This window comes from Alligator sinensis, unplaced genomic scaffold (genome assembly GCF_000455745.1).
Source record: "Alligator sinensis unplaced genomic scaffold, ASM45574v1 scaffold309_1, whole genome shotgun sequence".
Classification (NCBI taxonomy): domain Eukaryota; kingdom Metazoa; phylum Chordata; order Crocodylia; family Alligatoridae; genus Alligator; species Alligator sinensis.
In genome coordinates this window covers 653,147-665,544 of record NW_005842080.1, presented here as the reverse complement: position 1 = coordinate 665,544, position 12,398 = coordinate 653,147, and the positions used below count along the sequence as shown (strand labels likewise).

General features: G+C 44.7%; 1 protein-coding gene across 2 annotated transcripts in view; it reads left to right on the top strand.

Annotated features, from left to right (window-relative positions):
- Positions 1-12,398, top strand: part of ARMC4 (armadillo repeat containing 4) — a 192,148-nt gene that overhangs the window by 80,108 nt on the left and 99,642 nt on the right. For both annotated transcript variants that reach the window (XM_025204423.1, XM_006023779.3), the window contains exons 10-14: positions 3,202-3,348; positions 5,920-6,129; positions 6,273-6,509; positions 10,008-10,118; positions 10,694-10,848. In XM_025204423.1, coding sequence (XP_025060208.1) covers positions 3,202-3,348; positions 5,920-6,129; positions 6,273-6,509; positions 10,008-10,118; positions 10,694-10,848 — 860 coding nt within the window. The remainder of the gene's footprint in view (positions 1-3,201; positions 3,349-5,919; positions 6,130-6,272; positions 6,510-10,007; positions 10,119-10,693; positions 10,849-12,398) is intronic.

Sequence of the window (12,398 nt, the reverse complement as noted above, 5' to 3'; positions counted from 1 at the left end):
AATATATACTTTAAGACTTGATGTGATGATAACTACAAGAAAGAGAAATAATTGTTGTGGCCACCAGTAGTATGACAGTGCTAAAGAACTGATATTTCGGAGCATATGAAAAATATTTTATTGTGGTTTTGCTTTTAAAACATATATTAAGCTTTGTAAGCAATTTAGGAGAGGAAAAAACAAAATGCATTTATATTTTTCATATACTGTTCTATTTTTATTTAATATAGGAGAATAAGTTATTTGTTTTTAAAAAAATATTTAGAACATTTTGAATATCACATGTGAATCATTACCAGGGATCTAGGTTTTCCATTTGGCATGGAAAAACGTGGTAAAACCCGGACTTTCTCATTTTAAGGAGAAAAACCCAGATGTTCTCCTTTAAAGGAGAAAAATGTGGGAAATGGTGGGTTTCCCCTTGCAGGCTGGCAGAGTTCCAGCCTGCAAGGAGCTGCGGGGAGAAGAGAGGAGGGTGATCAGCAGAGGGTGCCATGCACATGTGCACATGAACACATGCACATGGCCACCAGGCAACCTGGAGAACAGTGCCCCACAGATAAGTTTGGCAAGGTGGTGGTGGAAATTGAGGTCCTCATAGCGAGGGAGGGAGGGAGGGAGGGAGTTGGGCAGGACTGGTGCTGGGGCTGCTGCCCAGCTGGGGCAATGCGTGGGGTTAGGGGGCCAGGGCTGGAATGCACAACCACAGGGCCCAGGCGAGGAGTGGGACAGGGCCATGGGCTGCTCATCTGCGGGGTGGAAGGGGCTGGCTGTCCACTGTTGCCCACACCCTGGATGGGACATGGTGGGTATGTGCTTCCCAGATGTGTGTATGTGAGTGTGCTGCCCACTGTGGGCTTGGAGCTCCCTGCCCAACCGCCCTCCCCTTGGGGCCTCTGTGGCTCAGCGGGCAGGATCTGGTGTGGCAGGACAGAGCAGAGCTGGGTGGGGAAGCTCGGTGCTGCCACTGTAAGACCCATGCTGGCATGACAAGGTGCCCCGGCCTGCCCAGCAGCAGTGGAGGTAGGGATGGGCAGCAGAGTGGGCAGCCCAGGCCTACAATGGGCAGCCCACACCTGCCCCTCCACAGGCAGGTGGCTGTGCTGCCCGTGGAGGAGGGGGAGCCAGGCTCTGTGCTTCGCTCTGCTGCAGCAGCCACCAACTCCTGTGGGCAGTAGCCGGGGCTCGGGCACTGCTGTGGGGGACAGGGGGCTGTGGATCCAGGTCCCTGGCCCATAGCCCTGGCAGCTGGGGGCCTCCTACAGCAGGGCTGGAGGGTGGGGAGTGAAGGCACTGGCACGGCCCAGGGGGCTGTGGGTGGGGAGTGAAGGTCAATGGCATGGGCAGGGCACTGGCATATCAGGGCTGCTCAGAGCCACAAAGCAGTTGGAACTGCATCCTGGTGAGCAAAGGGGGCAGGGAGAGCTCTGATTTTCCATAATAAAAAACCCAAAATCAAATGCCAAAATATATAGGTATTTAGAATTTATTTTATTATACTGACAGGCACTGGAAAGCTTCCAAAATGGTGTAAAATTATAAATATATCAATAAAACTGTGTGTTCAACTGATACCTATATATAGAGTGGCGTTTCGTTTTAATCATGGAAAAACACGGATTTGGGGGATTTTAATCAGAGACTTTAAGGGGTTTTTGTGGGTTGCAGTTTAAAAATAAATTACAATCAGAGAGTTTGCGGTTTTGAAACAGAGAAAACCAGGATCCTTGATCATTACACTTGTAATAGATAGGTAAAGACTGAATTATTGCATGAAGGATCAAAATGTGCATACAGTTTTAAAACAGTGTTCCTTAATGGAAAGGACATAAGTTGGAGTGGGAAAGATGCATTAAAATTGAATTACATGTTTTCTCTGTAAACACATGTTGCAAGGCTTTCTAAAACAAAGCAAGTTTATAATATATTTAATAGTTTGAGCTGTTCTATAAAGGTTACATATTTTCTAAAAGTACAGCGGTTAGCCTTTACAAGCCCTCAAAAAGCAGTATCCTCTGTAGGTTTACAATAATCATCAGTTAATTGTGCACCATGGCTCCCTCATTTTCAAGGGCAGATCCAGGGGTGTTCAGTGGCATTGCTGTACCCCTTTTTCAGACTATGTTGCAGGACCAGCTGCTGGAGACTTTAAAGTCCCTGAAGCAGGTAAGAAACCACCTCTCTTTGCACCTCCTTCCTTCCCCCATGCTCAGTGGCACTTCCCTTCCCATTTTCCCCCACCCCTGCCTACCACTGCCGGTGTCCCCACTGTCCCTGGCTGCCCCAGACAGGCAGGGGCAGGGCTCTAGCTGGGCTGTGTGGTTGGCCAGATTTAGCCAGGACAGTGATAGTGGCAGGTGGGTTCTTCCTTCTTACCCCTGGTAACATCCCCTGGGTGTTCCCTGCCAGCCCGGGAGCAGGCTCAGGGCAGGGGAACCCACCCACCATTACCACTGTCCCCAGCTCATCCTGGCTCCTAATGCAGCTGCTCCCTGCAATCCTAGCAGGACTGGGGCAGGAGTGGCTTGGACCAGCAGAAACAGGTGGGACTCCCTGCATAGAAATGTAAGTAGAGAGGGCAAGGGGGGGACTGGGAGGAGTGAGGAGGTGCCACTGAGCATGAAGGGGAAGGGAAGAGTGGGTGCTGAGAGCTCGGGGGAGAGGGAGTTTCTTACCTGAGTAGGAGACTTCAAAAAAGCCCACATGGGGCTGCTGCTCCCATGGTGTTACTGCCTGCCCTGGTGCGGAGAGAGGCTAGTAGTGGGGAATGTAGCCAGACCCCTGAAGCGCTGATTACAGCTCCCACAATCCCCTTTTAAGAATCCTGGATCTGCGTATGGAGGTCTTTGCACAGTTGCTGCTTCCCAGGATAGACTGCGCCATCTTGTCACAATGGCCTACATATTTTGGTCATATATATGTATAACAGCCCTTCAGTCAAGCTGAAACAAATTTTCTTTGATGGTGCTCAGCTTGCCATGTGATCTAGGTTCATTCCATATCAGTGACCTTCCTTTTTGTTATTTACTGTTTCTCCAGTTTTGGAGTTAAACTTTAAATTTAATCAACAATGATTTTGTTTTCTAACACATCATTGATAAAAGTATGGGTCTATCAGAGCCCATCTTTGTTAGTAAGTTCCTGTAGCAATGAGATCATGTTATGCATATTTAACATATATTAATCATTGTATTATTTTAGGGAGGCAATCAGACAGCTACAGTAATTGCCTTGTGTTCAATGAGAGATTTCAACTTGGCTCAAGAAACCTGTCAACTGGCCATCAGAGATGTTGGAGGTCTTGAAGTCTTAATAAATTTACTTGATACAGAAGATGTTAAATGTAAGGTAAGTAGCTGTTGAAATACATTGAGCTGGGTACATGCTTTCTAGTATTTGAATGCTTTCTTTTGCAAAGGAATATGCAGTACAAAAGTATTCATAGTTTCATAGTTTCATAGTTTTAGGGTCGGAAGGGACCTAATAGATCTTCTAGCCTGACCCCCCGCCAGGGCGGGAGAACAACAAAAGAACCCTAAACAAAAAACGGGACTCAAATGAGTCCAGCCAGGTAGGCATCCAGCCTCTTCTTAAAGATCCCCAGGGTAGGGGCCAGCACCACCTCCCTTGGAAGTTGGTTCCAGCTCCTAGCCGCCCTAACTGTGAAGTAGTTTTTTCGGATGTCCAATCTGTACCTCCTCTCCATCAACTTGTACCCATTACTCCTTGTTATACCAGCGGGGGCTAGGGGAAACAGCATCTCCCCCAAACCCTTCTGGTTCCCCCTAGTGAGTTTATAGACGGTCACCAGGTCCCCCCTCAGCCTTCTCTTGTGGAGGCTGAATAGGTTCAGGTCCCGCAGTCTCTCACTGTAGGGTCTGCCCTGTTGTCCCCGGATCATGCGGGTGGCCCTCCTCTGGACCCTCTCCATGTTGTCCACATCCCTCCTGAAATGGGGCGCACAGAACTGGACACAATACTCCAGCTGCGGCCTGACCAGCATCTCATAGAGGGGGAGGATCACCTCCCTGGCTCTACTCGAGATGCACCTGTGGATGCACGACAAGGTCCGGTTAGCCCTGCCAACCATGACCTCGCATTGTCGGCCCATGTTCATCTTGGAGTCAATAATGACACCAAGATCCCTTTCCGCCTCCGTGCTCTCAAGTAGGGAGTTCCCCATCGTATAAGTGTGCTGCTGGTTCCTACTACCCAAGTGCAGCACCCTGCACTTGTCCGTATTGAAACACATCCTGTTCCTGTTTGCCCACCCCTGTAACCTATCCAGATCCTTCTGCAATCTCTCTCTCCCTGCTAGCGTGCTCACCTCCCCCCAAATTTTGGTGTCATCAGCGAATTTAAACAGGTTGCTTTCCACCCCAACATCAAGATCGCTGATGAAGAAATTGAACAGCGCAGGCCCCAGGACCGAGCCCTGGGGGACTCCACTACCCACCTCCCCCCAAGTCGAGTATGATCCATCCACCACCACCCTCTGAGTGCGACCCTTCAGCCAATCTGCAATCCATCTGACTGTGTAGGCATCTATGCCACAGTCGCCTAGTTTACTAATTAGGATGGGGTGAGAGACGGTGTCAAAGGCCTTGCTGAAGTCCAGAAAGACTACATCCACCGCGACACCTGCGTCCATGGCCTTTGTGACCTGATCATAAAAGGCAATCAGGTTGGTCTGACATGATCTCCCCCTAATAAATCCATGCTGATTGCCCCTGAGCATCATTTCTGATGCCGGCCCATCACAAATGTGCTCCTTGATGATCTTCTCAAAGAGTTTCCCCAGGATTGAGGTAAGACTGACGGGCCTATAGTTGCCCGGGTCCTCCCTTTTCCCTTTCTTGAAGATGGGGACCACATTAGCTACCTTCCAATCGTCTGGCACCTGGCCCAAGCACCACGATCGCTCGTAGAGCCGTGCTAGGGGCCCTGCAATAACCCCAGCTAGCTCCCTCAGCACCCTGGGGTGGAGAGCATCCGGACCCGCTGACTTGAACGCGTCCAGCGCCTCCAGAAGCTCTCTAACCCGGTCCTCTCCAACCTGAGGTCTGAAGGCGATCCCCTCGCGTCCGGCTTCTATCACAGCAGGGAAGTCCCGGTCCCTGCACAAGAAAACGGAGGTGAAGAATTGGTTAAAGAGGTCCGCTTTATCCTCTGACGCAACCACCAGATTGCCCAGCATATCCTGCAGGGGCCCCACATTACCTGGTGCCTTCTTCATCCTCCCAATATATTTGAAAAAGGACTTTTTGTTATCCTTAATCCTGGACGCTAATCCGAGCTCTATATCCGCCTTGGCCTTCCTAACAGCCCGCCTGCAGGCCCGAGCAGAGGAGGTATACTCCTCTTTGGAGATTACACCCCCCTTCCACCGGGCGTACGCCGCCTTTTTGGCAAGCAGGCATTCCCGGACACCCTTGGTGAGCCAGGGGGGCTTTTGGACACTCCTCCCCCCCTTGCTTCTTGTCGGGATGGACACCCCTTGGGCCCCGAGTATCGTTTCCTTAAGGAACGACTACTCCTCTTGGACGCTGAGTTCCTCTGCCCTCAAGGACCCCCTATTGTTTAAGGCAGGGTATACTGTGGAGGCAGCAGTAGTGTATGCCAAAGACCCCCTGGGCCACTTCCTTACAGATGCCCTCCCCAGTCCACCACATACTTGGATAGTCCCCCACAACCCACCCCACTGCTGCACCGCACACGTGTGTGTGGGCAACTCCTCTCCCCACTAGCTCACTGGCCACAGACTTCCCTGCTGCACTGTGGTGTGAGCTCCCCCAGCACTGCAGGCTGTGCCGCCCTGCCCCTGAGGACATTTATACAACCCAGTGTGTTAAAAGATTGTGAACTACCATTTATACATTCTCAGATAGTATGCAACATTTGATATTTTCCTCTCTTTAGATTGGTTCATTGAAAATCCTGAAGGAAATTAGTCAGAACTCACAGATCAGACGTACAATTGCTGATCTTGGGGGCTTACAAATTATGGTGAAGATTCTGGACTCTCCAGATAAGGATCTGAAATGCTTGGCAGCTGAAACAATTGCCAACGTTGCCAAGTTTAAACGAGCACGAAGGACAGTAAGACAGCATGGAGGAATCACAAGACTGGTAATCAGTATTCTTTTTATTTCTTTCTACTAAATAAGTCATTTTTTTCTGATGTGGTGCTTGCTCTCATAATTAGCATTCCGTATAATTATGTTATTTGTCATTTCTATTAAATACACTAAGAAAATTTTGTTTTTCATCAGGTTGGGCTGCTGGACTGTGTGTCAATGGGATTAGCTAATCCAACACCATCTCAGGCAAAAGATATTGAAATAGCCCGCTGTGGGGCTTTGGCACTTTGGAGCTGCAGCAAAAGCACCAAAAATAAAGAAGCAATCCGTAAGGCTGGAGGTATTCCATTATTAGCTCAGCTGCTGAAGTCTCCACATGTAAGCATGTTAACACCAGTGGTGGGGACATTACAAGAGTGTGCATCAGAGGTAAGCAGTTAGGTTAACAAGCTACCTCTAACCATGTACACAGTTGATTCCTAAATATAATTTCTGACTATAATTTTAAAATCCCTCATCATAGCTAGCTGTTTTTTGGAAGAATGTACCTGGACACTTGTATTTCCACCAGGAAATTTGGTTCCTGCCATAAGAGCTTCATTGGCCACTGAAGAGTGAATATTGTGGGTGGCACTTTATAGAAGGTTTTTTGATGAAGACTATGGTTCATGAGCATATAAGACTCTGTCTTAATATACTTTTTAAACTGAGAACCCTAAGTGGTTTGTGAGAAGAAAACTGTATAAAACTAATATAATTTCACTTTCTGTCAATTCTTTTATTACATTTCATAAAAATCACTGGTTTTGTTGCAAGAAATTTGCAAAAAAAATTGTGAATTTAGCAGAGCCTTATACTGGTAAAGTGTACTGGGAAAAAGTTGATTTGAAGACAAAGATATTGGAGAGGAGAATGTGAGAATTAAAAATATGGACAGAAGTCTGATTCCCCACATAACACAAGTCAGAACAGTTTACTTTATAAATGTGCTTTGTAGAAAGCAGTGTCTGATCAGTATCAGCAAGTGAAAAGACATGTGTATGATTTCTCTCCAAATTTCCATTACAAATTTTACAACCAGAGTATATATCCAAGTTTTAAAAACTGCCAAACTTTGAGCTGTTTTGGTGTGGATTTAAAAATGTCTAAATAAAACATTATCAGTAAAACCAGCTATAGTTTGAAGTTTGCTATATTTAGGAACACATACTTTGTAACTTTAGAAATAACTTTTCTGTTAACATTTAGGAAAACAGAGAAAAAATGCATATAAAGACTGATTCCTGGGACAGATTCTCTGATACATTAGTGCATCATCACTTGGTGTACTTCACAGGACTTCAGCATTGAAACTAAGAATTTAATTTGATTCAACACTGAAGGAGAATAAATATATGATTTAAATTGAGAAAAGACAGGAAATTCTACATGAAGATGGTGGTATCCTGTTAACTCAAGCTATACTTCCTAACTTTTAAATTCCCAACTTTTGTCAGTTTTAAAACCATTAACATCATTTTAAAGTGGAGCATTATAGTAAATTAAAAAAGAAGTTTAGCTCCATAGAGATAGCTCTGCATAGAGAATGTCAATGATATGAACACAGAATTCCTGGAAGAGTACTATTAAATATATATAAGCAAGCTGAGTGAAAAAGTATTATTAAGATTGCAAAGCCAAGCACTCAACATTTAAAAAATGCCAGTGAGATTTGCCTGTCTGAATATATTATAATAGAGTCTTTAGTTATATGGTGTGATGAAAAAGATTGGATGACTGAGTTCTTGCCTGTAGTTCTCGTGGGCAATACCTGGTGGGAGGGTCAGTGTTAGTATGCATTGCTGTAAATAATTGCTGGAAATAGTTCTACAAGCAGGACACCTTTGTGCCCTTTTCACCACAGGGCAGAGGTAGTCTGAGCCTGACAGCGGGTCACAGAGACTGCTCTCTGATTGGTTCCCCATGACATAATGTTTAATTGTATTGGGTGAGTGTTGTGCCCAGGTGAATACTATAGTTTTGTAATTGTTTTGTGGTGGACTTGGCCTGAGGAGAATAACTGCAAGTCGGGCAGACCTGGCTTAAGGAGACTGAGCAAAACATTGAGAGACCTGGAGGTGGAGAAGGTCCCAAGAAGGGCAGAGAGAAAGGATTAGTTCCAGGGAGGACAGAGTGAAGTCCAAGGAAGGACAGAGGGAACTGGGGTGGCACAATAAAAACTGTTAGTTTTGGAGCAAGGTTTGCTGTTTGGGATATCAGCACTCTCACCTGTTCCATGTAAAGAAAACACCCTCTCCTTCCGGGGAGCTGACCAGCAAGCACGAATTCTCAGTTGTGGGTGCTGTGGACCACAAGGGAAGCTAGGGATTGAGAGGAGCCGAAGTCTCAAAGCCAAGGGCTTGCCTTTTGTGAAGCCATGCCAGGGCTTGCTTCTGGGGGTCCTCTCAGGAGAAGGAGACCAAATAAGGCTGCTTTTTAAGGAGTCCAGAGGAAAGGCTTTCCCCTTCCCTTCAAAAGGGGTGTTGATCTTGCATCTACTTCATACTCTTTAAACTGTGCTCTGAATACTGAATTATTTATTTCCTCAAGCTGTTTTCTTTTGGTGCCCATCACCCTAGTATCCAAATGCTTTGGTCTGTTGTAATGATTCACAGTAATCTCTTGAGTATGGCCTTGCCCCAGGTCTCACTGACAGTAACAGATACAATTTATCCAAGGAAGCCAAGAACAGCCACAAAGCCTTGACTATGAGGGACATCTGCCAGATGTGTACCCCATAGTAACTTTGGTCCATCCTGTCCCTAAATTTAATCATAGATATAATCTCATTGGTGCTCAGAAATATTAGTCACAAGTTGACCTATTGACCAGAATGGCTCCTTTGATTCTGTTTTGATCACTTCCCCCTGGCTGAAAAATAGCCAGTTTGTTTCTGGAACATGTCTTCCAAGCGCTAGGGGTCACTATTTGTGTCTTGTTTGTGGAGTGAGCTCTTAAAGCTTCTTTGAGCTAAACTCCTAACCCTGTTGGCCTATCATCCACAAATTATTGACCAGAGTTTAATGAATAGCTAAATATAATTAATGGCTTTTTGTTTCATCCATGCCAACCTGCCATGTTCCATCTTATTTCTGTCCTGGCCCATTCCTCTTTTCTCCCTTCTCCTAGTCTCTCCTGCCAAGTTCTGTGGTCAAGCCCTTATCTTCACTCACCTAACAGTTTCTACTCTCTGAACACTCAATCCAATCCTTCATGTCCAGTGATTTCCTGCCCCCCTTTCTGGGACTTTGTTCAATATGTCATTCATTCCTCTTTCCCCACTAGCTCCCAGTCTGATCTGTTTGGCAGCCACACAGCCAAGCTCCTAATGCACACTAATAGAATTAGGCTCTGTACATACATGATACATCTTCCCTTAAAACAGACATTGGGGAAATACAGAAATATCCCTAGGATCAGAGACTAGAATCCAAGCTTTTTTTGCTAGCAGCTTAGTGTTGTATGCATTAGGCTAGAGAATCAGGCCCCTGTTTATGCTTTCCTTTTAGCTCAGTGACTCTTGAATAATTTTTTTTCACAATAACAAAAGGGATAGAGAAAGCCCCCACCTCCAAAAAGCCTGGTAGGGTTATCCCTTGGGAATGGCGATATGCATTTGCATGCTGTCAGTCTGAAGAAGGAATTGAACTTGGGTCTCCCACTTCCTGGCTGGGAGCTGCTATATAAGAGCAGGTATGGCCTGTGATCCTGTGATTGACTTTGAGCTCATTGCTAGCATCATTCAGGGCATTGGAACTAATCGTATTCTTAAAGTTAAGCTGATGTTCAGGTTTTTGCCAGGTCAGAGCCAAAATTAATAGTGCTCTAGTTTTTAGGAGGACAATATTAATTGCTATATAAACCAGAATTTTTAACTTGCTTTGACAGCCAAGCTACAGACTTGCAATAAAGACAGAGAGGATGATTGAGAACCTTGTGAAGAACCTGAGTAGTGAAAATCAGGAGCTTCAGATGCACTGTGCTAGTGCTATCTTTAAGGTATCTGCATAATTTAAATAATCAGATCTTTCAGTGGTACTTGAAAAAGCATTCATGATTTCATTGCTTAAATTTTCTATGAGTTTTTGTCTATTGTGCTTGCATGATTATTATAATATCATAGGAAACTAGGGCTGGAAGGGACCTCATAAGGTCATTTAAGTCCACCTGCTGCTCAAGGCAAGATCATATTATACTTGAATTGCCTACTGAATGTTGTATGTGTGTATTGTGTTTACTGTATACACAACTGAATGTTGTGTACACAGTAAATGAACAGTAAATGCCGATGCGTTTAAATATGCATTTAATGAACAGGTTTTTCATTTTACAAGGGAACAGGCCTATATTTTCTGAAGATGTATGCAAAGTATGCACTCTTGCTACATAATCATTTACCCTGAAACCCTCTTTTAATTTGTAATATGAATCAAAGTTTAAAGTATATATATCAATAATCAAAATATTTACATAAAGTTCTTATTCTGTTAATGTTGCTTATTTTGGGAATACACCAGATTTCCTGGGAAACCTTTTACATTTTAAACCTTCTATATATTTAATTTGTTGTATAGTGTGCAGAAGATGAAGAAACACGTGACCTAGTAAGGCAGCATGGAGGCCTACAACCACTGGCTACTCTGCTTAGTAATTCTGAAAATAAAGAACTGTTAGCAGCAGTGACAGGAGCAATCTGGAAATGTGCTATCAGCAGAGAAAATGTAACAAAGTAGGGTAACAACTTAATTGTATAATATATATATATATATTTTTGTATTTCTCAATGTTATGGGATAATTTAGTTTTAAAATGTGAGGCACGTTAATACTACAAAAGGATCTTTACAACCCTTTAGGCAAATGATTTCATTTTACAACATAAATGATCTGCCTAGCTGAGGGTAATAAGGGATAAATGTTTGCCATTGTCAGATTCACCAGGTGTATAGAGAAATGCATAGGCCTATAGCTGAACTCCTTATACACTTTCCTCTAAATCTCCCATCAGCAGCTACCTTTATAAAGAGTTTGTGCAGTTGGCTTGTCCAAGGATTTTTTGGTGATTCCTTAAGTTCCCCAAGCTTTGCCATCAGGCATCATTTATTTTTTGTTTCTTTATTGAGAGCATGAAATTGTTTGAGTCTTTATGTGTTGTTACTCTCATTTCTCAACCATACTGATAGCATATTTTCCTAATATGCAACAACATTTACATAACCTGAAGGGCAACAGCTCATCTGTGTAGAGCTGAAACATAAGGACTCTACTTCCCTTACTGTTGGCTCTGCAGGGAAAAGGAAACAAATTTAGCATGTCCCTGTAACCTGCCAATGTTTGGGTGCATCTTTGGCCCTTTATGGCTGTTGCAGCTCAATTTAAGTTGGAACTACACCAAAACTACACTTAAGGCTGTTGATAGATGTTTGTTCAAAAGTGTAATGAGGTCTGATCTCTAGTCCTAACAGTCATACCTTCTGTCATGCTACATGTGCATGACAGGAGGTGCAGTTGTGGGATTGGGGATCAGATCCAAATTGCATCCTATTGCTGGTGCAGGGGGAGCTCAGGATCATGATCCCAGGTTCCCCTGCACCAGGAAGTATCGAGTCCTTTGGGGCTTCAGTGCACTTCTGAGGGTGGGAGCACTGATCAGCTGCCTGTCACTCTCAGCCATGGGAGGAAAGATCAGTGGACTGGCGCACAAGCCATGGGAACACATTCCTTCAAGCCTCCAGTGTGCTCTGAGGGCTGGAAGTGCTGATCAATGAACTAGCACTCCCAAAGCTTGGGAGTAAACTGGATCCTTTCAAACCTTGGGAGCACACTGACTCTATATTCAACTTAAGGTGCAATGGGCACCAGCCATAAAATTATTACAAATTTTGTATAATCATTTTGTGGTTTATTTCCTGTTTTATCACATTATTAATTTTATGAACATGTGGCCAGGTTAATACTTAAGGGGTGTGTCTACACATGCATTAGATCTGGGAGCAGTTTAGTCATGAGTAAACTACTTGCAAGTAAATGCTTCTGGGCAGGCATCCACGCATCCAGGGAAGTGGGAGCACATTTGCAAACTACTTCTGTCACAACCCAAAGTTGTGTTTGTTCTTGTTTGTGTGTGCTTCGGCATCGCTAAATCATGTTCCCGCCAAATTGCAGCTCTTTTGCACGGTGGAGTGTTCTGTTGCAATTAAGAACCCGCGTGCAGGAGTTTTTCCCACCAGTTCTGTAGCTTTCTTTGCATAGTGCATTCCTTTTGCATTATAGTGATGCA